The sequence below is a fragment of the Phoxinus phoxinus genome, assembly GCF_949152265.1.
Source record: "Phoxinus phoxinus genome assembly, chromosome: 1".
NCBI classification, from domain to species: domain Eukaryota; kingdom Metazoa; phylum Chordata; class Actinopteri; order Cypriniformes; family Leuciscidae; genus Phoxinus; species Phoxinus phoxinus.
The window spans coordinates 15,100,222-15,127,085 of NC_136876.1; the positions used below are offsets into that span (position 1 = coordinate 15,100,222).

A 26,864-nucleotide genomic window follows, 5' to 3' on the forward strand; every position below is an offset into this window, starting at 1 on the left:
GTTGGTTTGATCTTTCTGAAATGCCCGAGTCAAAGTCTGTCATGTTTAGTTCCCTCTCAGAAGCGTCTCACAATGATTGCATGGCCAAACATCAGGCATGTGAATGCAAGATAACATGACCGTGGTTCTTGCTCTGAGACGCAAGTCATTTATGATGGAGGGAAAAAAGAGCCTCAGTTTCTTCCCCCGATTGCAGCAGCTTCCATTTTTATTACAGATATTTTGTGCCAATTTCCCTGGAAGTGACAATTTTGCTCTTGAACACATGGGATGGAAACACTGCTCTATTTGTGAATGTTTTATGCGACATTACAATTTTGCACAGAACTTAAATTAGCATCTTTGGATGGAAACTTAAATAATGATGCTTTGATTCCAGCGCTGCACAGCAAATTCATTTACTGCGAGAGAAGCGTTCATATTGGATAAAATAGCTGGAGAGAAAGCAGATGATTGTGATTCAGGTGACCGAATCTGTCCAGTCACATTTCAGCCAAGTCAACAAGTCAAAAGAAAAGAAAAGTAAGAAACTACACTACTGTTCAAATCCGGGTCAGTAAGACTTAAAAAAAAAAAAAAAAAAAAAAAACGCTTTTATTCAACAATGATGCATTAAATTGATCAAAAGTAAAAGAAAATACATTTATGTTGTAATAATTTTTTTTTTTAACCTTATATTAATCAAAGAATCCTAAAAAAAAATGCATTGACAAAAATATTGCGCAGACCAACGGTTTTCAACGCTGATAATAATGAGAAATGTTTCTATAGAGCATCAAATCATCATATTAAAATGATTTCTGAAGTATGATTTTACCATTCAAAAGTTTGGGTCAGTGTTATTTTCTAAAGAAAGACATCATTTAACTAGCCAACTTCATATTAAGCTGTTCTTTTGAACTTTCTATTCAAAGAATCCTGAATTTTTTTTTATCATGATTTCCACAAAAATATTGCACAGCACAACCATTTTCAACACTGATAATAATGAGAAATGTTTCTATAGAGTATCAAATCATCATATTAGAATGATTTCTGAAGAATCATGTGACACTGAAGACTGGAGTAATGATGCTGAAAATTCAGCTTTGATCACAGGAATAAAATACATTTTAAAATGTATTAAAATAGAAATCAGTTATTTTAAATTGCAATAATATTTCACAATATTACCGTTTTTACTGTGTTTTTTATCAAATAAATGCAGCCTTGGTGAATATAAGAGGCTTACTGACCACCACAAACTTTTGAACAGTAGCCCAGTATATAATTTGCTTTTAAATATTAGGATGATTAAGATGTTTTGCATTATGCCATTATTTTCATAACTGTAGTTAAGCACCCCCTAAGAACCTAATGGTCTTAAAAAAAAAAAGGCTTCACTTTTGAAATATACCCTTGGTGTTCATCAGATTCACCCGGGTAATGTAAGCCAATCTGATAAAGGTTTACCATAAATAAAAATCAACAGCATAAAATTGTTGCCACGTCAGATGTATTGCTTGGAAATGCATCAGTCAAGTGAGGTGATATATATCTGCAACATGCAAATGAATCAAGTCATTTCTGAAGAATGAATCGAGTCTTATATTAGCCTCGAGATAAAGGCACAGAACTGTCTTTAATTCACATCATGGCTTCTCACCACAGACAAAGAGTCTCTTTGGATGTCCAGGTTGTAGTACTTTGTCTGCTAATTGTTTGCATTCCTATACATTTGCACAATTTTCTGTATTCATGTATATGGACAATAAAATTATTTTTTATTTATTATTATTAAAATAGAGCGACTTTACTTGATATAAATACAACATTACAGTGTCTCATAATTTACTGCAGTTATTTCATACAATATATTAAGACTTGCTGTATATGTATAAACTAGCAAAATACTGATTTATATTTGTAAAAAAAAAAATCTTGATATTTTCAGTGGTGTGTTTTCCTGCTATAGGATGAAAGGTAGGATTGGGGAGCGCAGTGTGGGATACTCTTTGAACTCCTTCAGGTAGCTGCGATGCTTTCCTCTGGCCCAAATCGTCATCTGTATGAATCCCACCACAGTGAAGAACAACACGGGCACACACTGGGTCATCAGTGTGAATCCAATCCAGGAGCCCAGCTACAGAAGTACAGTACACAGCTTCAGGGACTGTTATGAACTCTGTGTGACCACTAGAGGTCAGCATTTCATTATTTGTAATGGGCCATTCACACGGCAGGACACGTTCTTGTCAAGTGCGGCAGGGATTATGTATTTTTGTCGAACAAAACCTAAAAGGAGTTGAATTTTAGCACTTCTGGTTGAATCAACCTGAAATTAATGGGTTTTTTGAATTGGGTTTTTGGTTAAATGCATGAAATAACGTCTGTGGTGATTTTTCCCGCCCCTTTTTTCAGCTCTGCGCTCCTTGTGTTCTGTCGAAGTTAATGAAGATATGATCTTATGGATTTATTAATGAACCGCCCGCCAGTCTACTGACATTTGTTATGACATCCGCTTCAAACATTAGAATGCTCATGATAACTTTCGTTAAGTCTACAATAAATAAATACTCTTCAACAGCTAATTAACGTACTCATCGACAGCATTGCCATTTTATACAAAGCTACAGCAAAAACGGAGAGTTCAAAGGAAAAAACCTAAAGATGGCTGCATGTTGTTTCTCTGGTGCATCTCTGGTTTCTCTTTACATAGATTGACTGGGCCATCAAACTTCATCAGCCCGAATGGTAAATTCATCTAATTACTACAGATGTGTAAGTCATTTCAACTTAAATTAAATTACACTGACTAAAAAACTTTTTTTTCCATCTTGTTTAACTTGTGACTTCCCAAAAAAACAACCTGCGGCAACAGTGTAAAAGTAGCCCAACTCTGCGCGAAAACGGCAGACTTGGCAACACTGCCCTACGCTTTCAAAGTACTTAAATATTTGAATATATATATGCATATTTTGAAATACAATTCTAATATATTGTTTTTATACATATAATCAACAGTAAATGAGTAGTTTTATATTTCCCAATAATTTTCAATTTAATTATGCCATTTGCAATGCTTCATGAGAAGCCGTAAAGTACACAGTTTTAAACATTTGTATTTTTGTCTGATTTTCAAAAAACGTTTTTGCTTCAAATCAAAGTTTGTAGTGTTGTTATTCACCTCGTGAAAATTCCCCATTTAAATTTCCTATGGGGGGGAAATCGGACAAAAATACGCCGCTGAAAAAGTGTGCGGGCACTAATGCACTAATGCACTTGGCCTACGCTTCGCTTTTTACTTCTGGCGACTGCATTTAGGCTTCAAAATTCATAAAAGTTGTGTTCAGTTGTGAATATTATCGTGATGACTGAAACGTGTAAGGATCATAAACTTATTTTCAAAAGCAAATGGAAAAATCCTATAGGGTTTGTGTCGAGGGAACCAGGGAGATGCTTAACTTACAGGTTGAGCTACAAAAACAGATCATCCCTGCCGGCGCTCGTAATACATTGAATCACTCACACCGCAGTCGCTCACGCGTCTCTCACCTCATATGTGTAGTTCGGGCATGAAACAAGTGCAAATATCCATGTAAAAGGATTCTTGGTTGGATAAGGAATCTTCTTAACCTTCGTGCCTTTATAAAAAAAAAGAAAAGAAAACAATTGAATGCATTATATTAGCAAAACCATAGTTGCTGACTTTGGATTTGGGATTTATTCTGTAGCTTTTACCAGATAGCTTGAGATTACGCAGAGCCATGTGAATCGACAAGCTGCCCAGTTGACAGAACTGTAAAAAGCACAAATCAGTAACTGAAGACCGCTGATAAGACACGACACATTACAGGAGGAGGCGGTGCAGTGGAGAGTGCTTACTAGAAAGATTCCCAGCGCTGCCTTCACTTGCTTCTCCCCATAATCTGCATGTGAACAGACTGACTTTAAAGACAGCAGAGTACAGTAATAATCTGAATGATACAGTGCTCTGAGTTGAGGGGTGTATTACATACATGGCGGCGTGTAGAGAGGGTGATTGATGTAATAAGCCATCCATGCAGCAGAGCACCAGTAATATGAGCCGTTCTGGTGAAGAAACAATTGCAATGTGATTTACAAAAAAAAATTAATTTCATTGATATTTATTTTTTATTTTACTCCACTCCTGGAGGGCCACAGTCCTGCAGAGTTTACTTACAACCCTGATTGTATCAGGTGCGTTTATTTATGGTTGAAGCTAAACTCTGAAGGACTGTGGCCCTGCAGGTGGTGATGATGGGTAACTAAAGACGGGTAACAACATTGTCAAAACGATCCCCATTCAATGACTAAACGCGTTGTATTATTCATGCCAGGCCAGTAGTTGGCGATGTCATTTTGTAAAGAGACACTATGCGCCTATAGACTGAACACGTAATACACATGCGATTGACGCCAACATTTCCACAAATTTGTGTTTTTGTAGTTTACATGGAGATGATAACGGTATCGGTTTCAAAAACCTGCACTCTGAAACCCGTTTTCACAAGTTTGCGTTTAAGGCCCCAAAACGCTGTTGTCGTTGTCATGTAAGCGTCCCCTAAATGAGCCAATCACAGTGTGCATAGCTAACCCAATACACTCGGACAGTCTCTGCTTCCACGTCCATTGAAATGCATTGCAGTTAGTCAGTTTTCATTAGTTTTTACTTGTCATTTTAAGTTTAAAATGGTCAAACGGTGTGCATGCAACTCCGACACTAGGTATCCCGAGAGGCTGGGCGACGGTGTGTGTTTTTTACCCTTTCCCAAGCCGTTATCTTTAACATCTCTAACTTTGACCGTTATCTTTAACATCTCTAACGTAACATTAGGCTAACGTTAGCCTAACATTAGAAAAATTTAACGTTAGCTTCTAGCTGCATTGTACATCATGTCACTTAGCCTCATTAACGTATCTGTAAATAACCGAGATAACAAATGTTAGCAATGTTGTGCTGAACGATTCATGTAAATACTGTAGCACCAAACTAACGGAGAGGTAGGCTAACGTTACTCTCGGTAAAGATGGTAAAAAGGCTTGTACTGGAAACGTATGCAACTTAGACCTACATATTCAATTTGATCATGAACCATTAATTACATATTGAAGCACAACATTTTTCTACCAAAACAAAGTCTTTGTGTTTAAATTTTTTTATTTGCGGTTTATCATGTTTATACTGTGACCTGTACATTTTTGCCTAGAGCTGAAGCTTTTCATCGACCTTCTCAACAATACAATTATTAATATAACCCTCCACTGCATAGTTAAGGCCCATTTGGTCACTTCGAGATGATATTATATAATCTTTCTGTCTCCAAAAATCATCAGTTGCCTCCTGTGAAATGTCTCCTACTGTGACAGCTGCCATAGCGCCTGTCACCGAGTGTTGACTGTTCGTCCAGTGAGTGGAGGGGGCGTGGCTTAGCCATAGGAGGTCAATTGGGGATCAACTTAGACCCCAGAAAACTGTTTGTTGAGTGCATTTCTCTTTCCTGTGCTGGTGCATTTTCTAATTAGACAGGAAGTTGGTGGTTGATCACCATGATTTGCATTTGATTTTGCTACAAGTGCAGGATGAGTCATCAATGTTCTTGGTTTATTTTCCTGGAAGTGAAGGTCTGCTTAAAGTTTATCTGTCACATTTTGGAGTACACTGGCAAATGGATGAACTCAAATTTCAAGTCGTTTTGATTTTATGCGGTCTTTAATTAACTGTCATCGTCCCGCTACCGACGCATAAGTTTACTTCACTATATTACAATTAAATCCTAATCTAATCATGACAAACTATATATCGTTGGAAATGTCTAAGACTCCTAAATATATATTTTAGCACTCTTTTTTGTTACAAATTATGTAGGAACAGTAATAGAGGAATTTATGACAAGAGTGCACCTCAAAAAATCCACATCATAACAGGAGTTCTGGCCTTTGTCACAAAAAGTCAAAGCACACACTTTCAATAATGAAACTTTGGTTTTCATAATAAAAGTTCATAATAAAACATATCTAGTATGTCACTAAAAATGTATAAAATAAAATTATCCTCTAAAAAGTATAATATATATATATATATATTATCCTCTAAAATATAATATAATTTTTTTGATCACTTTTTTTATTACATCACATATTTTAGTAGTTATAAATTAGGTATCATTTGAAAGCTTACGAACTCAGAATACATCCCGTGAAAACCATTTTGAAATTGGACATTGGACAAATGCATTGATTGCAGAATGCATACAATTAAATTCAATGCAATGTATGTCACCCGGTGGCTATTTTTGGTATTACGCCTAAACAAAATCTCATGGGTACTTTCAAATTTGGAACACAACTTGGTTAGATATATGGCTTTGATTTTATAGTAATTTTATAGTAAAAAATATTTAGTGAAATACATATTTTATAGAAAAGAAAAAAATATTTGATTTACTGCAAATTTAAACTTCCATTACTTTTTCAGACTTAATTTTTTTTTAAGTGCGTCCACTTCAGCAATACCCTGCTGAGTGTTTTCTTTAAAACAAGACCAAAATTTAGGTCTATATTCCAAAGCATTCTTGAATTACAACCATTTAAGTGTGAATTCAAATATTTCTCAATATTAATATACATATATCAAATAAATGCAGCCTTGATAAACATAAAAGACTTCTTTCAAAAACATGAAACTCCATGAGACCCCAAACTTCTGAATGATAGTGTATGTAAATGTAAATAACACTCTCACACACACACACACACACACACACACACACACACACACACACACACACACACACACACACACACATAACTGTGATGCATCCTCACTTTGAAAATGTTGCGCATCGGCATGGTGCCATGGGAGAAGCGGTGGACGAATAACGTCTCCAAGATTCGCTTCCCATAGTGGAAGGAGTGACACATACAGGCTATGCTGAGGAGAACAGACAGAAATTCGGTTTAATATCATATCAAATAAAAGTTTATTCTTGAGAGACATCAATCAAATGCTTCTCAACCTAATTCCCAAAATACACTTGTGGTTCAGTACGGTTGACCAGTAGGTCAGCTGTTAGAAGATACTGTTCCCACTGTCCATGGCCTGAATCCAGCAGTAAAATCACACCTGAGGGCAGTGGGCTTCGTGATACTTACTGCACAACCAAATGCTTACTGGCGGTGAACTCATACTTGGGAGCGTAGATTAAAGGGAGTCGAAAATAAAACAGCAGGTATATGACAAGTGGTCCAATGCACTCGATTAGGAACACCTGCAAACACACAACGATAAAAAAAACATAAAACAGTGGACACCCGGTTTAATTCTGTAATGGGGAGTATGTGAAACGATATTCAGAAGGAAAAATGTAGATCAGGAGGATATGGTTTTGTCCACTGGCTGGATTACAAAAAACTTTTTTGCAATGGAAAAGTTCCATGGATGTTATTAAAGGTTCTTCAAGGAACCACAGATGCCAAAAGAATTAGTATTTTTAAAAGTGTATCGTGCAATGAATTTGACATAATAAGACAAGGACATGCAATAAGGAAGTATACATAACCCTAAACTGTAAAAAAAAAAAATATATATATATATATATATATATAGACTGCCTAAAGAGTCAGACTATATACTTATACAACAAGTTAGTTCTGGATCTCGAATCTGATAGGCTGAGAGCCTTTTCCAGCCATGCGATTTTCCACTAATATGACACGGAAACCATTTCACAATTTGTATCACTCCGCTAGTTTCTACCAGATACTGGCGGCATTTCTCACAGCAAGTGTCAATGGCAGAGGAGCAAACCCACTATATTTTTTTACAAATACAACCTTTATTGTGTCACACAGAGTTTTTGGGGTGAGAATTTAGTTGTTTAGACCCTAAATATGTGATTTATATATAAACAAAGCGCCTATTTTAAAATTTGCTTTTTTAGTTTTCGGAGATGTGTAAGCTCCGGGCCGTCAGCGTCGGTCCAGCGCTCATGTACCTTCTGCACGTCCTGATTTTGCCGAGTTAGACGCGTTCCTAAGTCAACATATTTTGTTGATCCTGGAACAACATATACTGCCTGAAAATTGAATCCTGACCATATCCCGATTCCCTATCCCTAAACCTAACCCTAGCCATAAGTTATCCATGAAATCAGAGGGAAATGATGGTGAATAACACTGATGTAGAAGCACCTAACCCTGGTTGTAAGCCTAAACTGTAAACTTGTCCCTTAAATCTGATTGATTAATTGGAATTTTGTTCCAGGATCAACAAAGATGTTGATCCAAGAACATGCACTTGGTGAAATTACATACAAGATAAGAATAAAACTAAGAATAAACAGTTGTGGGCTATCACAGAGGATGCCAATTTATGTGTTTTACTGTAAATTATAATAATTAGTATATATATAATTACATTTAAAAGTGTTTTACAGTAAAATGGCATCTAATGTGAAATGTCCCATTAGATCTATTACAGTTTTTCAGCGTATCGACTTTTTATGCCAGTGCATGCCTCCCATGTGCTGACATCATCCTGCCCCGTATGAGTCAGGACAGGGGTAGGCTACACGTGCAGAAGGTGAACGGGAGGCGAACGGGATCAACACCTGCAGGGAAACGGTGCCAGAGAGATTACATGTTCTAAGAAACAGGACTGATCACTGGGGAGGTGAGAGAAAACTGAACCAGGGGACTGTGCACATACCTTACAACCACTGAGCTGACTTTTACATGAGCTGGACAGATACACACAAACCTTTCACCTCCTCACACGCCAGTGAAAGATTAGACAACGATCACTATACTGAATCTAAATTCTGATTGGATGAGCCACGTTCAGAGCCATTGTAAAATGCTAATTGCGCGGCTGTGAACGCACATTATTAATGTTCCTGTTCTGTTGTAATTTACTCACTCTCATGTTTTAAAGCCTCTATGGCTTTCTGTGGTACACAAAATAAGTTATTAAGCAGAATGTTCGAGCTGCTTGAAGATTTTCAGTAAATTCAGTTCTTCACACGATGAACAATGTTGTTGCTAAGAAGAACTTTTGTGTTCAAGACAAAATTTTCATTTTCTATTTTGGCTCAACTTTCGATTCAAATTAAATTGTTTTCCTCCTCGAGCATGAGCTCCATATTCTCATATAGCTATAACATATTATATGAGCCAAAGAAGCCTGATGTGTCAAATATGATACTCAACAAAACAAGACTTTTTTTATATATATTTTAAAGGTTTATTAAACTGTTCCATTTAAAAAAAAATGTTGTAACTATTATTCCATATGCCAGGATTTACAGGGTTAATACTGTCACACCTATTTATTTAATTTTTTAAAAATAAAACAGTTTGAAAATGAGCTTCTGTCAGGATATGTTCTTTTTATGGAATAGTTTGTATCACCTTGTTTTCCTTTGTTCTGTTCCTGTTTCCTTTGTTTTGCCACGTTCCTTCTCCTCGTATGTTGCCATGGTTACCAATTATGTTGCACGCCTGTTTCATTATTTGTGTATTTGATAATGAAACGACTGTTTCATTAACTTTTAAGCCCCGTGTATTTACGCCCTGAGTTAAGTTCTGTCTGAGCCCAAGCCAGTCGCAGACACCAATGTCCGTCCCTGTGGGATTTTTTTCGTGGAGATTGACACCATTGAGTGGAGTGTTTCCTGCCACAGATGAGTGTCTGCTGTGTCCGGTCACTACAGGAATATATGACTATTGACAGTGTCAGTTCCCTTAAGATTCCAGTCTCCGCTGGTTCCACCCAGTCTCTTGTCTCCTTCGTTGCCGCTGGTTCCGCCCAGCCTCCCTCTCCCTCCTATTCTGCCAACTCCCTCCAGCTCCTCCTGCTTGCTCCCTTCATCTCCTCGGCTCTGCCTTTGGTGGCTCTGCCATGCTCCTTGGCTCCACCTTGGTCTTCCCTTTCTCCAGTCCCACCTTGGTGTAAGGATACCCTGGCTCCAACTCAAAACTCCACATCAGCCTGTTGACCCATTGGCTCCACCCCTCCTCATCTCCACTGTAGACTGTCATCCCACTGGCTCCGGCGGCCTCCCTTGTTCCTCCGGACAGACGTCACCTGGTGTCACCACGGGCTTCTAGGCCTTCAGCTGTGCCTCGGCCTTTCACCCTTTTGGCTCCACCAGACTTTGCCTTCCCTCTGGCTCCACCATTGTCCTCTGTCGCTCTGGCTCCACCACGGTCTTCCGAGTCCCCATCTCTGCCTTGGACCCACAAGCTGTCGGCTTGGCCCTCCAGACCAGCGGTGTCCCCCTGTGTCTTTGGCTCTTTGGCTCCTCCCTAATCTCCATCTATGTCGGGAGTCCCCTTGGTTCCACCCGGATTCACCGCTGAGGCTCTCATTCCATCAGTTGCGTTTTGAGCATTTGTCCTTATGACTTAGATCTGGGTCGCTCGCTGGCTTTGTCCTCATGGCTCTGTTATAGGTTGCTCCCTGGTTTCTCCCTCCGTCGTTTCCATGGCTCCTCCCTCTACCAACTCCACCCTTGGACTCTTCCTCCTGCTCCCATCTTTTTTTCAGTTTTTCTCCCTCCTCCCACCACTACAGTGTAGTTTCTGTTTACGGTGCCAAGGGGAGCCTTACGGGAGGTGGGAGTTACGTCAGATTCGTTCTGTTTTATGGACTTTAAGTCCACCTTGTTTTCCTTTTTTCTATTCCTGTTTCCTTTGTTCCCGACGGTCTCAGACTTAATTTGTTGCCATGCTTACCAATTATGTTGCACACCTGTTTCTTGTTGAGTTAGTCATTACCTTGTGTATTTAAGCCCTGAGTTTAGTTCTGTCGATTGTCCTGTATTGTTTGTAAGTTGTTATTATGTTTTTGTACTCCTGCGATTCCTGTTTTGGATTATCTTTGTTTTGTTTATTAATAAAGTTAAACGGCTGATATTAAGATTTACCTCTCCCTGCTCCTTCATCTTCGTCTGCCTAACTCAACCTGACAGCAACATTGTCATTACAGCAGAAATACCTAAATATTTTCAGCGGCCTTTGAATATAGTCTTGGAGTCCAAACAGGTTGAGAAGAAGAAACACTGATTTATGTGATTGTGTTTCAGTTGTTGTTTGTGTGTTAGTCAGAACACTCACAGTTCCCCATGTCATCTGGGATCCCAGGTCTTTAAAGTAGAAGGTTGCAGTGGTTCCCACAGGGAGCTCCTGCAGGATATCCTCATCTCTTAAGGGTTTTCCTTCTGAAACAATAAGCGCATTGCTGTCTTTAAGAGATCAACAATTAACTTATATTTTAACATATGCATATAGTGAGACACCCCCCCCCCCTGCACAATATAATTTATTCCCGATCTCACAGGCTGACATTACGATAGGACGATATAAAAATGGAGCATATCGCCCAACACTAATTGACAACTGCACTTACTTACAGGTGTGAGTCTCAAAATGTCCTGTTCACACAGCAACTTACAGTAGCATCTCGAATACTGTCAGTATGAACGTGCAACGGCACCAGTAACCGTGACCAAAGTAATATCAAAGATGGCAAAGTCCATAAAACTAAATCAAAGAAGGCAACGTCTATAAAACTAAAAAGTTTTATCACTTTTGATACGACAAGTGTCCAATCGAGCCTTGAGTTCATCAGTCAGATCTTTATGAACCGACAGCAGCGTTTATTCAGTGCTGAACAGTGACTGGATCTAATATATCTATAATCTCATCAGATGATAATCCGCAACACACAGTAGACATGTATTTGTGCAGATTGACAGCTAGTTGTTCAGTCTGGTTCCATTCACAAAGCGCGTGTTTTCCGATAATGCGGTTGTGAAGTCTGAAAATGTATGGTTGTGAGTTTGGTTTTATAGAATGTGGGTGTCACTCCTGTAAATAAGTTAACTGTGTGTGAACGTAACCGTAGACTGACAACTGTATTCTGCTGCCGTGTAAAAGTGACCTATATGTAGTCAGTTCTCCTCTTCACACTGATGTAGTTCATCCCATTAACTATGAACATGATCCCATAACCTGATAGCACACCAACATCTTAGAGACGTCTATTTGATGTCTGCATTACACTTTTTTATTTTCATTATAAACGCTACTTTTTTATATTCATTTTAAACACTACTGTAATTTGAAAAACTATTAAAAAAATTGTGAAATGTTTTAAAATAAAGTAATAAATGTTACGATGCATGCCACTTGTTTTTATTTTGTTATATAATGAAACGATAATTTGTAACCAATTTCAGTTGTAGGCTAATTCACACATTTTGGCGGATCTTTTTTTAAAAGTAGGCCTAATTTAAAGTGTCCAAATACATTTTAAACAACCGTTATAAAGCAGATGTACTCACTTGGGTCCAAGCATAAAGACTGTCTGGCGGGATACCATTGTGGATCTGTGGAAATTGAAGCCTGGCATGTAAGACTTTGCTAAACCATTATTTCAATGTCATCAACTTATCAGTAGAAAGCTATTTAAAGAAAGGCTTTGCGTTTTCATAGCTTCTTTTAGCACAACTTACTTGATTTGTGGAACAGAGACTTGATGTCCAAAATAGTGGCTGTTGGCTCTACCTGCAGAAAGATAGACATGCTGCTAAATATCTAGGACATAACAACAGCAACATTCTGTTTTTCAATTATCAAGCATATATATATATGTTAACTACTGAAATGTTCCTCCTCTCGCAGTCATAAATCAGGTTTACTCTATTCTCGACATGCATGTCTAAGCAATGGATCTCGCATAGGAATCTCTGGAAGCTCGGAGGACATGATCATGTTCCAAAAGCAACATGACTAATGCAAAACCTGACCGATAGTGACCACCTTATTACTACAAAGTTACAGCATGAGCATTAGTTGTGCTCTAATTACTGTTGGCTGTAGCGATCTGTCATTAATAACAGCTGATGATTGCAGATGATTTCTTTACTTCTCCGACTCTATTACGTTCAGCCTGAGAGTCGCAATCTAAACACAATACTATTTTTAAAACAAATGCAACAACGACACGACAGTCCTGACACTGTTTGCAAGTAACCGTCTGTCCTTTGTATGGTATTTAAGCTTTTAAAAACCCCACTAAAAAGCACATACCTTATCCAGGAGCAGTAGTTTTTCCCGGGTTTTGACATGTAGTATCTCCACCTCAAAGTAAACAATTCGTCTGGCTTTTTTGGGAGGTTTTGGCCTGGGTTTAGAGGGAGCAGGAGCTGCTGCGCCATCACTCTTTCCTGCTTTTGCCTCTAAAGCTAACGTATCCATGACACCTCCTCAAACTTTCTGCACGCTGAATCCTGTGTTTAGTCCGTAGTTCAAAGGTCTGTCACATCCCACATATCACTCACAAGTCCTCAAGTTCTTCATAATAAATCCAAAACTCAACTCAAGTTCCTCTCCGTTGAATGAACGCAGTGCAGACAGAGAGGAGCGACAGAGAACGAGTGCAGTGTGATTGAAATATCTCCCACCTCTTAACACCTGAGGGGTGGCCATCACAACCACTCCTCTGAAGACGAAATATGAGAGTCCCAAGACATAATCCATGGCTTTTCATGAAGCTAAATTTGAAAGCAGGAAGCCCCGTGACCTTGTGGGACTCAGGCCAGTTCAGTAGGACGTGGCTCGTACCTACACAGCGCCTACTTTAGGGTTAGGCTAGTGTGCATCTCTACAGCTGGGGATATTAATACATTTGCATTGCAAGCAGTGTCATGCAATGAATCTATTTGAGTTTGTCCATGGCCACACCAGAGATTGGACTTGGCTTCAATAAACAAGCCACTTCTCTGGTCCCTAGTGGTTCACACATTAGGTTTGGGCAAGTCACTGCCGTACACAACTCATTTGTGTCTGTCAGCCGTAAGCAGATCAGACAAACATACTGAGAGGCAAAGTGTCGTGAGTTATCCGGTATATTTACAAGGCCAGTTAGTTAGTTTCCATCACCTGTTATCTGGCTTTGAGGAATGTACAGGATTGTACAGAAGTGTTATTTTAGTATCATTGAGACACCATTATGGTTTATATTTTCCTCCATAATTGTAGTTGTTTTTGTCATTTTTAGTAGTTCTTATTCATTTTTATTTCATTTTTAGTTATTTTTGTACATCAAATGAGAAATATAGCTGACTTTTATTTCTTATTCTAATAACGCGATTTTTATTTCTACATGTATTATGGTACGGAACGGCAGATTATATTTAGTTTGTTTTATATTCTAATCACAGAATATAAATTCGACTCATGAAAGAGTGTATTTCAATGAGAAAAAGGGTACGTTTACACGACAACGATGTACTAAAAACGGGAAATTTCTTCCTTCGTGTTTTCTGCGAACAGACGACAACGCTGTAGAAACGATCCCCGTTCACACGGATCCGCGAAAACAACTAAAAACGCTGTATTATTCATGCCAGGCCAGTAGTTGGCGACTTCACTTTGTAAAGAAACACTTACGCGCCTGCAGACTGTTCATAAATTCACATTTTTGTAGTTTACACTGAGACGATGTACAGTATCGATTTGAAAAATTTGCACTTTGAAACCAGATTTAAAAAGTTTGCGTTTTCAGGTCCCCAAAACGCTGTTAACGTGTACATGAATGGCCAAAACGGATTAAACGGTTTTAGTTGAAAAATTCAACAATGTGTAATGTTTTTAAACTCAAAATTTTTTGTTGTATTCAGTGGAATGTGATATCACAAATATTAAAATGCAAAGAAAAGTCATTTTTTAGGAAACGCATTCATTGAGAAAGCTCTGAAATCAATTTGCAAGGCACTGTACACATGCTCAGATGAAATGAAATGAAGTCTCTCTCAGATAAGTTTAGCCATGTGTGCAGACAGCCTATATTTGTTTGCCTACTGCTGCTTGAATGATCATGGTGTGCTGACCGCGCACACATGGAATCAAACAAGAGCTCAGATTACGTTTGACTACAACATTCTGCTTTGCAGTTTTACTGTGTACTTGTCTAAACATGAGATGAGAAAAATTGTTCACCACTCTTGGTCTGTTTCCACATTTCAAAGCTGATTTAGAAGAACATATACATTTTCAGAACAACATGTTATCATGACACCTCATTTCAGTGTTAAGTCGCAGCATCTGTCATGCGAGCTCTTCAGTGGATCATATGGTATAGAAATCATGGCAGTACCCTGATATTTTTTTACATACCTTGGAATGCCATTCTCTAGTATAGGCCATATTAAAATTTGATACTTTCGCTAAATTTCTCTTTTTTATAAGGATTGTGAGTTCCAACTATGTTTGGAATAATATAACACAATACGCCTATACTATTTCTGTTGTATATGTAGTCTATGTATACAGACAGTAGCCTACACTGTATGTAAAAGCTATCCATATATATTATGTATACATTATAGCCTAAACAAATAGAAATTGTAAAAAGTTAGTTAGTTTGAAATGTGCTTTCCGTGTCGGATGTCTGTTTTTGTTTTTGGTCTGTGTGACTCCGTCCACTGCCAATTTTACCCAATAGTGTTTCGACACTCTTGGTTGCCAGTTTGCGGAAAACACAGGGTGTTGTAGCAATGGAAACCCTCAAACCGTGTCAGAGATCGCACGACCTAACCTTGGCATCTATCTAAAAAGCTCTATGTGCAGACTGAGTTGAGGCATATTAAAACACGGATAAAGCAACTCATCAACTTACAGAGTGTAAGTCTCTCCATTGTCCATTGCGCTCGTTCCTGTTGCGTTACTTCTCAAACTGGCAACCCCGCGCGAGGGTCGAGTCTGAGGAGGAGGGGCGGGAGAAACAACCCTCCAATATTTTGAATTGGACTACAGTACCCATTTCAACCGCTAGATGTAGATATTACTTCAAATACTTTTTCCCACATAGCTTTACATACTGAATAGGAACATAGTAGTATCCTCTAAGTGCAAAAATAATATATATATATGCAAAAACTATATGATCATCGCAACTGGCCCACCTTTACAGGTTCTCTGTCCCATCTGTGAGCCACTGGCATCGCTCTCTCCTCTCCTTCTCTCCTCCTTCCAAGCACCATCCTTCTCCCTGGGCCAGCTCAAGGCTTGCTACATCTCTCAAAACTATGAGTTTGGTGGCTACAGCCGGTCATCAGATGGGCACCCCCCTTCCTTGGTGTTTTGTCGATTTAAGCCCATAACACCACCGACAGCAGATCCAGCGTCCTAGATCTACCCCTGCTGACCACCACCCAACTCTATGCCGTTTTTAGTCCTTCAGCAGGTTTGCTCTGCCACCGCACCTCCCGCTGTATCCAGATCCAATTTCCACCTGTTCAGTGACATTGCCTATCAGCCGTTTCCTGGCCATCCCTTCAATCCCCAACAATCAAAGTGTTCTCCAGAGCGACTGTCCAGCAAAACCTCTGCAGCCGACCTCTACTGGTAGATTCCAGGCCTTCCATCCTTTTTGCTGGCTCTCGAGGATAAGGCCTTGATATTTTTTGAGCTTACGCTCATGTGCCTCCTCCATCCTTTCTTCCCAGGGTACTGTTAACTCTATGAGCACCACCTGCTCGTACCTCTAGACCAGAGTACAATATCTGGTCTGAGGCTATGAGTGCTGTGCTATCTCCTCTGGGAATTTGAGCTGCTTCTTCATGCATATTTAGTAAACCATGATGTTATGTTCACTTAAAGAAAACTTACAAGTTTTCTTGCAGTATAAAACTAGTTTACTGAGATACTTCAAAGTGTACTTTCATAAACTAAAAAATGTGCTATATAAATATTTGACCAATATCTTTAAAAGTTAACTTGTAGTGTACTTGCAGCACAAACGAAAAACTTATTTGCAAACTAGTTGTGCACTCAAAGTTTAGGCTACTGTAAAATTAAAGTATATTTAAAAGTTTACTTATATAGACTAAAAAGTGGACAAATTTAGTCCCAAGTATTGAAATAGTACACTTATAGCCTTCACGTATAGGCTCATACTATGCATTGATACTAACTACATAAAGTAGGCCTATAGGCTACTTAAAATATAATTGAACTTTACTTAAGTAGGCCTATACCTAATAAAATCAACTTGGAGTAGTTATTTTTGTAGGGGAAGCTTTTTTAATTACTTTTAATCATTCCCAGGATACGCTTTTTTTATATATAAAAGTTCGGTTTTCACTAGTTCTCCAAGATCATTCTTGATATCAGAAATGGTAGGCTACGAGTAACATGGTAATTCTTGATAACAGAAATTACATTTCCACTAGTAGGCTACAAAAACATGAATCTTCATATCATGACATCATCACTCACAGAAATTTCAAATTTTATATATAAAAAAATACATTTCCACATTGTTCATATCAATAATTTGTGTTTGTAGTAGAAATGTATTCCTGATATCAAGAATGATCCTTTTAATAGGGACATTTTAAATGTTGATATAAATGATTAAAAGTCAAATCTGCTTGTCACAACCTTTTTTTTTTTACTTGATGTTTAAAAATAATAGGAACTATATTGTGTGTACAGTACAATTCATTAGCTTACTGTTGCTGTCCCTCAGTTCGTCCGTTGAGTTTCTATCATTTGCTGTGCGCAGTGAACACTCCTGTCCACACGAGGCGCTCGTTCAGTCGCAGCATCTGCATCTGCAGCACCAGCGAACAAGTCGTTTTCTCGGACTTTCTGCGGACGGCGACGTTGACAACTTCACTACAGTGTGTGAGCCGGGAACACTGTGTGATATTAAAGTTTTATATCGACTCAAGTTAGGACAGTCTCGGGAAAATGGGCACATATTTCGGGGATGAGGCAGCGGCTGTGTGCGATAAATGAGGATTTGGATAAATAACTTGCAGACAGTTTGATGAACTCCATCCGCGCGCTTCATGTTCGATAGGACAGGAGGAGGATCATTTAAAATTAATCAAATCTTTCAATATTTGGAGGATTTCTACATATGGAAACAGGTAGTTGGATGTTAGAGGAGTTTTAGTCCAGTGTTGTGATGGGTAAAGATTATTACAGGGTCCTGGGCATAGAGAAGGGCGCCTCCGATGAAGAGATCAAGAAAGCCTACAGAAAACAAGCTTTAAGATTTCATCCCGACAAAAACAAAGCAGCCGGAGCAGAAGATAAATTCAAAGAGATCGCCGAGGCTTATGATGTCCTGAGCGATTCCAAGAAGAAAGACATCTATGACCGATATGGAGAGGATGGTAAGAGCTGTCACTGTCCCACTATAGATTGATGTGTACATAGACAGATAGTCCTCACAAAGTACTGTGATCATTTTAGATAGTAACGTTAATAATATGATTCTTGGATATATTTGGTACTGAATTATTACCGTGGTGTTTATCCAAAAACAGTGTCATTAGATAGATAGATATGCAGACGGATGGATGGATAGACATAACGTTAGATAGATAAATGGACAGATAGAAAGACAAATTGACAGATAGATAGATAGATAGATAGATAGATAGATAGATAGATAGATAGATAGATAGACAAAAAAATGGACAGATAGACAAATTGATATACATTTACATTTTATATAGATACACAGATAGATAGACAGATAGACACAGAAAAATTGACAGATAGATAGATAGATGAGGATAGATAGATACACAGAAAAATTGACAAATAGATAGACAGATAGATGATGATAGATAGATAGACAGAAAAATTGACAGATAGATAGACAGAAAAATTGACAGATAGATAGATAGATGATGATAGATAGATACACAGAAAAATTGACAGATAGATAGACACAGAAAAATTGTCAGATAGATAGACAGAAAAATTGACAGATAGATAGATAGATAGATGATGATAGATAGATAGATAGATAGATAGATAGATAGATACACAGAAAAATTGACAGATAGATAGATACACCGAAAAATTGACAGATAGATAGATAGACAGAAAAATTGACAGATAGATAGACACAGAAACATTGACAGATAGATAGACAGAAAAATTGACAGATAGATAGATAGACAGAAAAATTGATAGATAGATACACAGAAAAATTGACAGATAGATAGACAGATAGACAGAAAAATTGACAGACAGATAGATAGATAGATGATGATAGATAGATAGACAGAAAAATTGACAGATAGATAGACACAGAAATATTGACAGATAGATAGACAGAAAAATTGACAGATAGATACACAGAAAAATTGACAGATAGACAGAAAAATTGACAGATAGATAGATAGATGATGATAGATAGATAGATAGATAGATAGATACACCGAAAAATTGACAGATAGATAGACAGAAAAATTGACAGATAGATAGATAGATAGATGATGACAGATAGATAGACAGAAAAATTGACAGATAGATAGACAGAAAAATTGACAGATAGATAGATAGACAGAAAAATTGATAGATAGATACACAGAAAAATTGACAGATAGATAGACAGATAGACAGAAAAATTGACAGATAGATAGATAGATAGATGATGATAGATAGATAGATAGATACACCGAAAAATTGACAGATAGATAGACAGATAGACACAGAAAAATTGACAGATAGATAGACAGATAGACACAGAAAAATTGACAGATAGATAGACAGATAGACACAGAAAAATTGACAGATAGATAGATAGATGATGATAGATAGATAGACAGAAAAATTGATAGATAGATACACAGAAAAATTGACAGATAGATAGACAGAAAAATTGTCAGATAGATAGACAGATAGACAGAAAAATTGATAGATAGATAGATAGATAGATAGATAGATAGATAGATAGATAGATAGAAAAATTGATAGATACACAGAAAAATTGACAGATAGATAGATAGATAGATACACAGAAAATTGACAGATAGATAGATAGATGATGATAGATAGATACACAGAAAAATGGATAGATAGATACACAGAAAAATTGACAGATAGATAGATAGACAGAAAAATTGATAGATAGATAGATAGATAGACAGAAAAAATTGACAGATAGATACACAGAAAAATTGACAGATAGATAGATAGATATCCCTTAAAAATGTGCATGGTACAACTTTTAGTTCCTTTTCAAAGTTAAATTGGCATGAAGTGCAGACAGATACACACACACACAGATCCTATTATCTCATGAGGGAAATTGTAGTGCAGCAGCAGTCACTGCATTCTTTTGGAAATTAATGAAATCCTAAAAGAAAAAAAGTCACAAATTATATTGTTTAGGCCTGTCATTAAAGGTGTTAATTGTATTTAAATTGTTAATTTAATTAATTTGCTCTGAGATTTGTTTCTGCTTTTCTTTGGTGCTCTAAAGGCCCGATATACTCACGCCGAAGTGCTTTGTCGCTCGAGGATAAAAAGAAGTTTGTAAACAAACACAGAGACACAGTTTACTGTCTGACTTTGCATACATTCATGCGCCGCCCTCGTTTCTAGGACTGGGGTTTAAATGAATATTTAGACTTATATGTGCGCAGTTAGTAAAAGCATCATAAAGGATGTGTTTCCACCAGCTCTGCAATCGAGTCTCATTTATAAAGTGCTTTAATACAGATAGCCTAGCTTTCTGTAAAGCAGCTTTTCACCATCAAACAACCTGTCAGCTTTCACTGGTGTTTGACCAGGTGAACACCAGAACACTAGAAATAAGCCTGACAAGATTCAGAGCCACAAAGCTGAACCTACCTAGCACCTAATCACCACAGACCAATGGCAGTTCCAAGGTATTTGAAAGTTTTCCTGAAAGTTTGCGCCGGTGAGCTGTTTCAAACCTTCGAAATGAGCTCCAAACGAACTAGGGCTGCACGATATTGAAGAACAATGTGGTATGCAATAAAAAAAATTGATATTCGATAATGCTTAATGCATGATAATGCTTTAAGTGTGTAAAAACTTCGTGTTTTACTGTAGCATTACATAAAAAGTAAGTGTCATTTTAATGTCAGTGTAAAGCGGCAAGGTTTAGGGTTTCATGTAGGCCTACGTTAGGTTTATTTATCAACAGAAATCGAGTAATCAATAATGAGTTTAAAATATATAGCCTACTGATTCTTATTAAAGCTACAAAAGTTATCCAGCAAAGAGCAGTGAGTGGTTTTCTATTTGTCTTTTGTTGTTTGATTAACATTAATCACACAGACGGAAGCAGATTTATTAGGCTGCTGTCACTTTAAGAGCTGCACAGATCCAATATATTGTTACCCACGCACCTTCTTTCTCAACTGTTTACTCCTCTTAAAACATAACCAACTGTGTTTTATGAGAATACTCCCCAAGATGGGCATTTTGACATAATTTGTGTGTATTTGACCATATAAGCTGTGGAAGAGAACTGAATTCGGGAATTTCGGCACAGGTTTGCGAGGATTTACGCGTAATTTGAAGCATTCTCGCAGCTCACGCGCTTCTAATGCGGGAAATTTCCGCAAACATTTATTTCCTTATTCCTTTAGCATGTAGCCTATGTTGTGAGTAAAAATAACTCATGCAGATTATAAGATTAAATCAGTAATTTCCAGTGTTTGGAATAACGGCGTAATTTTTTCAGTAACTGGGTAATCTAACTAATTACTTTTCCCGTCGTTACAACGCCGTTAACGTTACTAGATGTTAAATACGGTGCGTTATATGCATTGATTGAATAAACTGAGTAATCCGATTCCGAACGCACCCCCTGGCTCACAGCTAGTGAGGAGGTGGGTTAATAACAATGCAAGCGATTATGATTGGCTAAGGCAGAGTCATGTTTCATGGTAGCCAATCAGAGCCAGTGTTTTTACACACATGCCAGCACACGGGCCAGGCGCCACACACACACACAACAGCTAAACAGATTTGACGGAGCAGCAGAGATGGCGAGTCAGGAGCAATCCGATGACAAGTTGGTGGAGATATAAGCACTACTTCAAATTCATTGTGGTCAAAGGCACGAACGTGCATGTAATGTGTACATTATGTCCAGGATCGAAGACTTTGTCGACATCCGTTGTAAGCAACTCTAATTTAATGAAGCATCTCACATTGACACACGCATCTACAAAGCTAGTGGCAAGAAACACAGATACCTCCACCACAGACGCTAGTTCGCTAGGCTGTTTTCTTGCTTCAGGCTGTTATGCACTTTATATGGTGTAACGTGAAGTGCAGGATAAACCTCTTGCTGTCTGTCGACGTGCAATGAATATCGAAAGTTATGTACAAACACCCATCTGTTCTACTCATTTCAACTGACTTGTGAAAACTGCTCACAAAAATCCAAATTCTTTGGATTATAGCAAAAAAAAAATTAACAGTAACGCAAATAGTTACTTTCCCTGGTAACGAGTTACTTTTATTAAAGAGTAATTCAGTTACTAACTCAGTTACTTTTTGGAACAAGTAGTGAGTTACTATAACTAATTACTTTTTTAAAGTAACGTTCCCAACACTGCTAATTTCACAAACATTATTTTGAGTTACTTTTTGCGGTTTATTGGCGAGTATCCTCGTAAACACAGTCGGCTGAGATAGAAAACGCATAATGGCTCCGTGGCACTTGCTCTTAAAGTGACAGCAGCCTAATATGTTTCTGTCATTAATGTTGAAAAAACAACAACAATGCTTTCATTGTAAGGAATCAGGATTAATAGCCTATGTATTTAATTTATACAGGACTAAAAGACTTTTCAGTGTTATTTTATATTTAATTACTTTATATTCACTTTCTGTTGTATTTCTGTACCTGAACAATACTGTTACACCTACCCAAAAACTTTTATCTTTATGTTTTTTTTTGTATCTTTATTCTACTTTACTTATTTGTGCTACTTTAAAAAAAATTCTATTCAAAGACTGAAATCAAGCTTCCTTATGTTGTGTAAACTCTTGAGCAACAAAATTACCCCATTGTAAAATCTCAAACACAGCGAGTGAGCAAACATTTAGGTGAGATAAATGTAATTAAAATGATATATGCTCCCACACACACAGCTCCCCCTCAAATAATTTTTTTTTATAATTTTTGTATGAAAAATGAAATCATTTTGATAATTTCGATATATCGCGCAGCCCTCGTTTTGGCTAAATTTAGTTTGAACTGACGTCACACACATTGGTTCTTTGATTTCACTCAAAGTATATCGGGGCCTTACAGGACAATTCCGGCGAAAAATGAACCTAGGGGTAATTAACACATGGTTACCGAGTCGATCGTTCTATGGGATGCGTTTTCATGATAATCGAATGTAAAGAGTTTTACCTCTAAAAACTGATTAGCTTATAACGCTAGTATATGGGGCATCGAATATAAGTAAAAAGAAACCGCTAGTTAATACCACTAACAAGGCTCAAAATAGCCTCACACTAACACTGTAGCATAATGAGGGTCCCTACATGCAAACCGAAGCATTGAGAACTTTGTACAGACAGTTTAATAAGAAGATACTTTATAAAGACAGTACATTACGCGTATACAGGCAGGAGCCATCTTTGGAAAACAGACTCGACCAGTCGAGCCACGAATGCCGTGCTAAGTGAGCTGAACTGTGACTTAAACCTATCGACCAGCTCACTTAGCACGGCGTTCATGGCTCGACTGGTCGAGTCTGTTTTCCAAAGATGGCTCCTGCCTGTATACGCGACGTGTACTGTCTGTGTCTTTATAAAGTATCTTCTTATTAAACTGTAAACTACATTCGATTATCATGAAAACGCATCCCAGAGAACGATCGACTCGGTAACCATGTGTTAATTACCCCTAGGTTCATTTTTCGCCGGAATTGTCCTTTAAATGTGGCATGCATGGACTCAGTGAGCACCCTCAGAAAGTAGTGCACACACTTAAGCTTTATCTTCTCTGAGTGAAGCCTGATCGTTTGAGTTTTCTCTGAATGTTGCAAACACAGGAGCATGTAGTGTGGAATCGGCGAGGGACTTTATGAAACCGGCTCTGATCTCCAGATTAAGAATTCAAACTGTACAGTGTGACTGGATCATTCCTGTGAGCTGGTTCTGCTCTTTCTATACACAGTATGCTGTTTATTTATATTTCCCTCAATATTGACTTGCTGTTTTCCACAAACATCATTTGTTTTTTCCACAGGGCTCAAAGGACATGCCGGAGGCGGCCCCAACGGCCCCAGCTATACTTTTCATGGCGACCCTCACGCCATGTTTGCAGAGTTCTTCGGCGGCCGTAGCCCGTTTGATCAGTTTTTTGCATCCGCTGGCGGTGTAGATGATGGCATGGACATTGACGACCCCTTTGCAGCCTTCGGAATGGGAGGAATGGGCGGATTTCCCAGATCCTTCAAGTCTCGGGCAGGCGGTCCGCACAGGGCCCGAGAAAAGAAGAAGGATCCGCCAGTAGTGCACGAGCTCAAAGTGAGCCTGGAAGAGGTGTTCTCTGGCTGCACCAAGAAGATGAAGATCTCCCGCAAGAGGCTGAACCCGGACGGCCGCACCATGCGCACCGAAGACAAGATCCTCACCGTGGACATCAAACGGGGCTGGAAGGAGGGGACCAAGATTACCTTTCCCAAAGAGGGAGACGAGACGCCGTCCAACATTCCCGCCGACATAGTGTTCGTGGTTAAGGACAAGATTCACCCTGTTTTTCGGAGGGATGGCTCTGACATCGTCTACCCTGCAAAGATATCCCTCCGAGAGGTGAGTGTCTAGTGTCTGCTGCTGAGATAAAGTTACTTAACGTCCAGTAATGTACACCAGTGAACTTCTGTTAAGCTTATTAAAAGTGTTCGAGTACAGTAGAGAGATTTATTAGCCAATCTTTTAAAAGCACAATTATTTACTAGGATTCCTGGGTCTAGTTGTGATATTTGTGATATTTTTCCATGTAACCAAATTTTTGGTTACATTTTGAAAACTTCTCTTTGTTTGTTTGCGTGCAGCAGCATTTACTGTGAATCGAGCCACTCTGAGCCACTGAAAATACCAGATCAGTGCCGCGCTTCACTCTGACACATGAACAGCATATATTTGTGGAATTAAATTGCAGCTTTTGCGACCAGACTAAGCCATATTGTGATTTTGGTTTTATTTTGATTAATTGTGAAGTCCTGGGATAAATAAGGTTCAATTTATTAACATTAGTTTACAGGTGAAACTCGAAAAGTTTGAATATGGTGCAAAAGTTCATTTATTTCAGTAATTCAACTTAAAAGGTGAAACTAATATATTATATCGACTCATTACATGCAAAGTGAGATATGTCAAGCCTTTATTTGTTATAATTTTGATGATTATGGCTTACAGCTTATGAAAACCTTTTCACAATATTATAATCATTTTGAATTTGGGGTTTTCATAAGCTGTAAGCCATATTCATCAAAATTATAACAAATAAAGGCTTGAAATATGCACGATTTTCGACTTTCACCTGTATACATTAGCCATCATGAACAAAGAATGAGCTATGACAGCATTTATTAATCTAGGTTAATGTTCATGTCTACGCATTATTTACTGTGTCAGGTTGTTGTGTTGTAAATAAATGTGAAAAGTAGATTTAACAAAGGAGGCAAAAGTTAATTTTGTTTCTCTTTTCTCTTCTCCCTCTGTCTTTGACGCTCTCCAGGCTCTATGCGGCTGCACCATCAGCGCTCCCACCTTGGACGGCAGAACTGTCACAGTGACGTCACGTGACGTCATCAAGCCTGGTATGAAGAAGAGGATAGTGGGAGAAGGACTGCCTCTGTCCAAATGTCCTGAAAAGAAAGGAGACATGGTGCTCGAGTTCTTAGTGAAATTTCCGGACAAGTTGGCGCAGAATGCTCGTGAATCTCTGGTTCAGATCCTACCACCTTGATCATCGCGACCTCTGGAGGAGAGAGACTCCCGGATCAGATCCTGTGATCGGGCCCTTTTGATTTCATATAGATTATTGCACCTGAAAGCATCAGTGATAAATGTACAAACAAGTCAAGTTCAGAGAAACACAATAGAGCTCCAGTGTATTATTTATATCTCCTTGTATCGCCAATGCACTTTTTACAAAACACAGTGAAATGTTTCTGAAGTAATTTAGTGACTTTCGCACAATTTGCAGTACCCTAAGAGTAAATGCTCCATCATCCTCCTGTTTACTTCTTCAGGCTATCTTTCCCCTTGAATTTGTTGATATTTTCTTTTATTAAAAATGTATTCCAATTTTAGACTCTGAGCAGTAAACATTTAAAAAACAAACATCACCTCTGAACATTAGGGTTTTATATATTTTTAAGGACCTCAAATAGTAAGTGTGTGTGTGTGTGTGTGTGTGTGTGTGTGTGTGTGTGTGTGTGTGTGTGTGTGTGTGTGTGTGTGTGTGTGTGTGTGTGTGTGTGTGTGTGTGTGTGTGTGTGTGTGTGTGTGTGTGTGTGTGTGTGTGTGTGTGTGTGTGTGTGTGTGTGTGTGTGTGTGTGTGTGTGTGTGTGTGTGTGTGTGTGTGTGTGAGAGAGAGGGAGAGGGAGAGAGAGAGAGAGAAATGGCAATGACGGGGCTGCTGGGAGTTATGAATTGAGTGGGCCCAATAAATTTACAATGGCTCTCGAGCATTTACACTGTGCTTCCAGAGCATGTTCAGGTGCACTCACGTTTACCAGCGCTTGGCAGGATTTTCAAGGTTGAAAATCCAGTCGTTCCAATAAGAATCCGTGCGATTGGCAGTTTCGCAATAGGGCAGAAAAGTTCCCCAAGCAGATTTCGCTCATGTTCATGTTTGGTCAATGAAATTTCACTAATGTGACCGTAACTTTAAAGTGTAGTCACATTTACCAAATTTAGGTGTACCGGTAATTTTGTGGGCAGAAAGCTGCATTGTCATTAGGGACGTATGAAGCAGCTTTCTGTTGGCCAATGCCAAAGACAGTAAAAAAAAAGAAGGACACCTTGTCAAAATGTCC

At 38.3% G+C, this 26,864-nt stretch overlaps 2 protein-coding genes across 2 annotated transcripts; one reads left to right on the plus strand and one right to left on the minus strand.

Annotated features, from left to right (window-relative positions):
* Positions 1-784: 784 nt before the first annotated feature.
* tecra (trans-2,3-enoyl-CoA reductase a) lies at positions 785-13,637 on the minus strand. Its single transcript, XM_079605126.1, has 11 exons — positions 13,096-13,637; positions 12,519-12,570; positions 12,348-12,392; positions 11,119-11,222; positions 7,156-7,271; positions 6,829-6,934; positions 3,999-4,071; positions 3,865-3,908; positions 3,721-3,778; positions 3,535-3,623; positions 785-2,122 (listed from the first exon to the last, which is right to left on the minus strand). Exons 1-11 carry the CDS (start codon positions 13,261-13,263, stop codon positions 1,949-1,951), a joined length of 1,029 nt encoding a protein of 342 aa, XP_079461252.1. The 5' UTR covers positions 13,264-13,637; the 3' UTR covers positions 785-1,948.
* Positions 13,638-17,540: 3,903 nt separating this feature from the next.
* Positions 17,541-26,135, plus strand: dnajb1a (DnaJ heat shock protein family (Hsp40) member B1a). Its single transcript, XM_079610066.1, has 3 exons — positions 17,541-18,194; positions 24,065-24,630; positions 25,559-26,135. Exons 1-3 carry the CDS (start codon positions 17,984-17,986, stop codon positions 25,787-25,789), a joined length of 1,008 nt encoding a protein of 335 aa, XP_079466192.1. The 5' UTR covers positions 17,541-17,983; the 3' UTR covers positions 25,790-26,135.
* Positions 26,136-26,864: the final 729 nt, after the last annotated feature.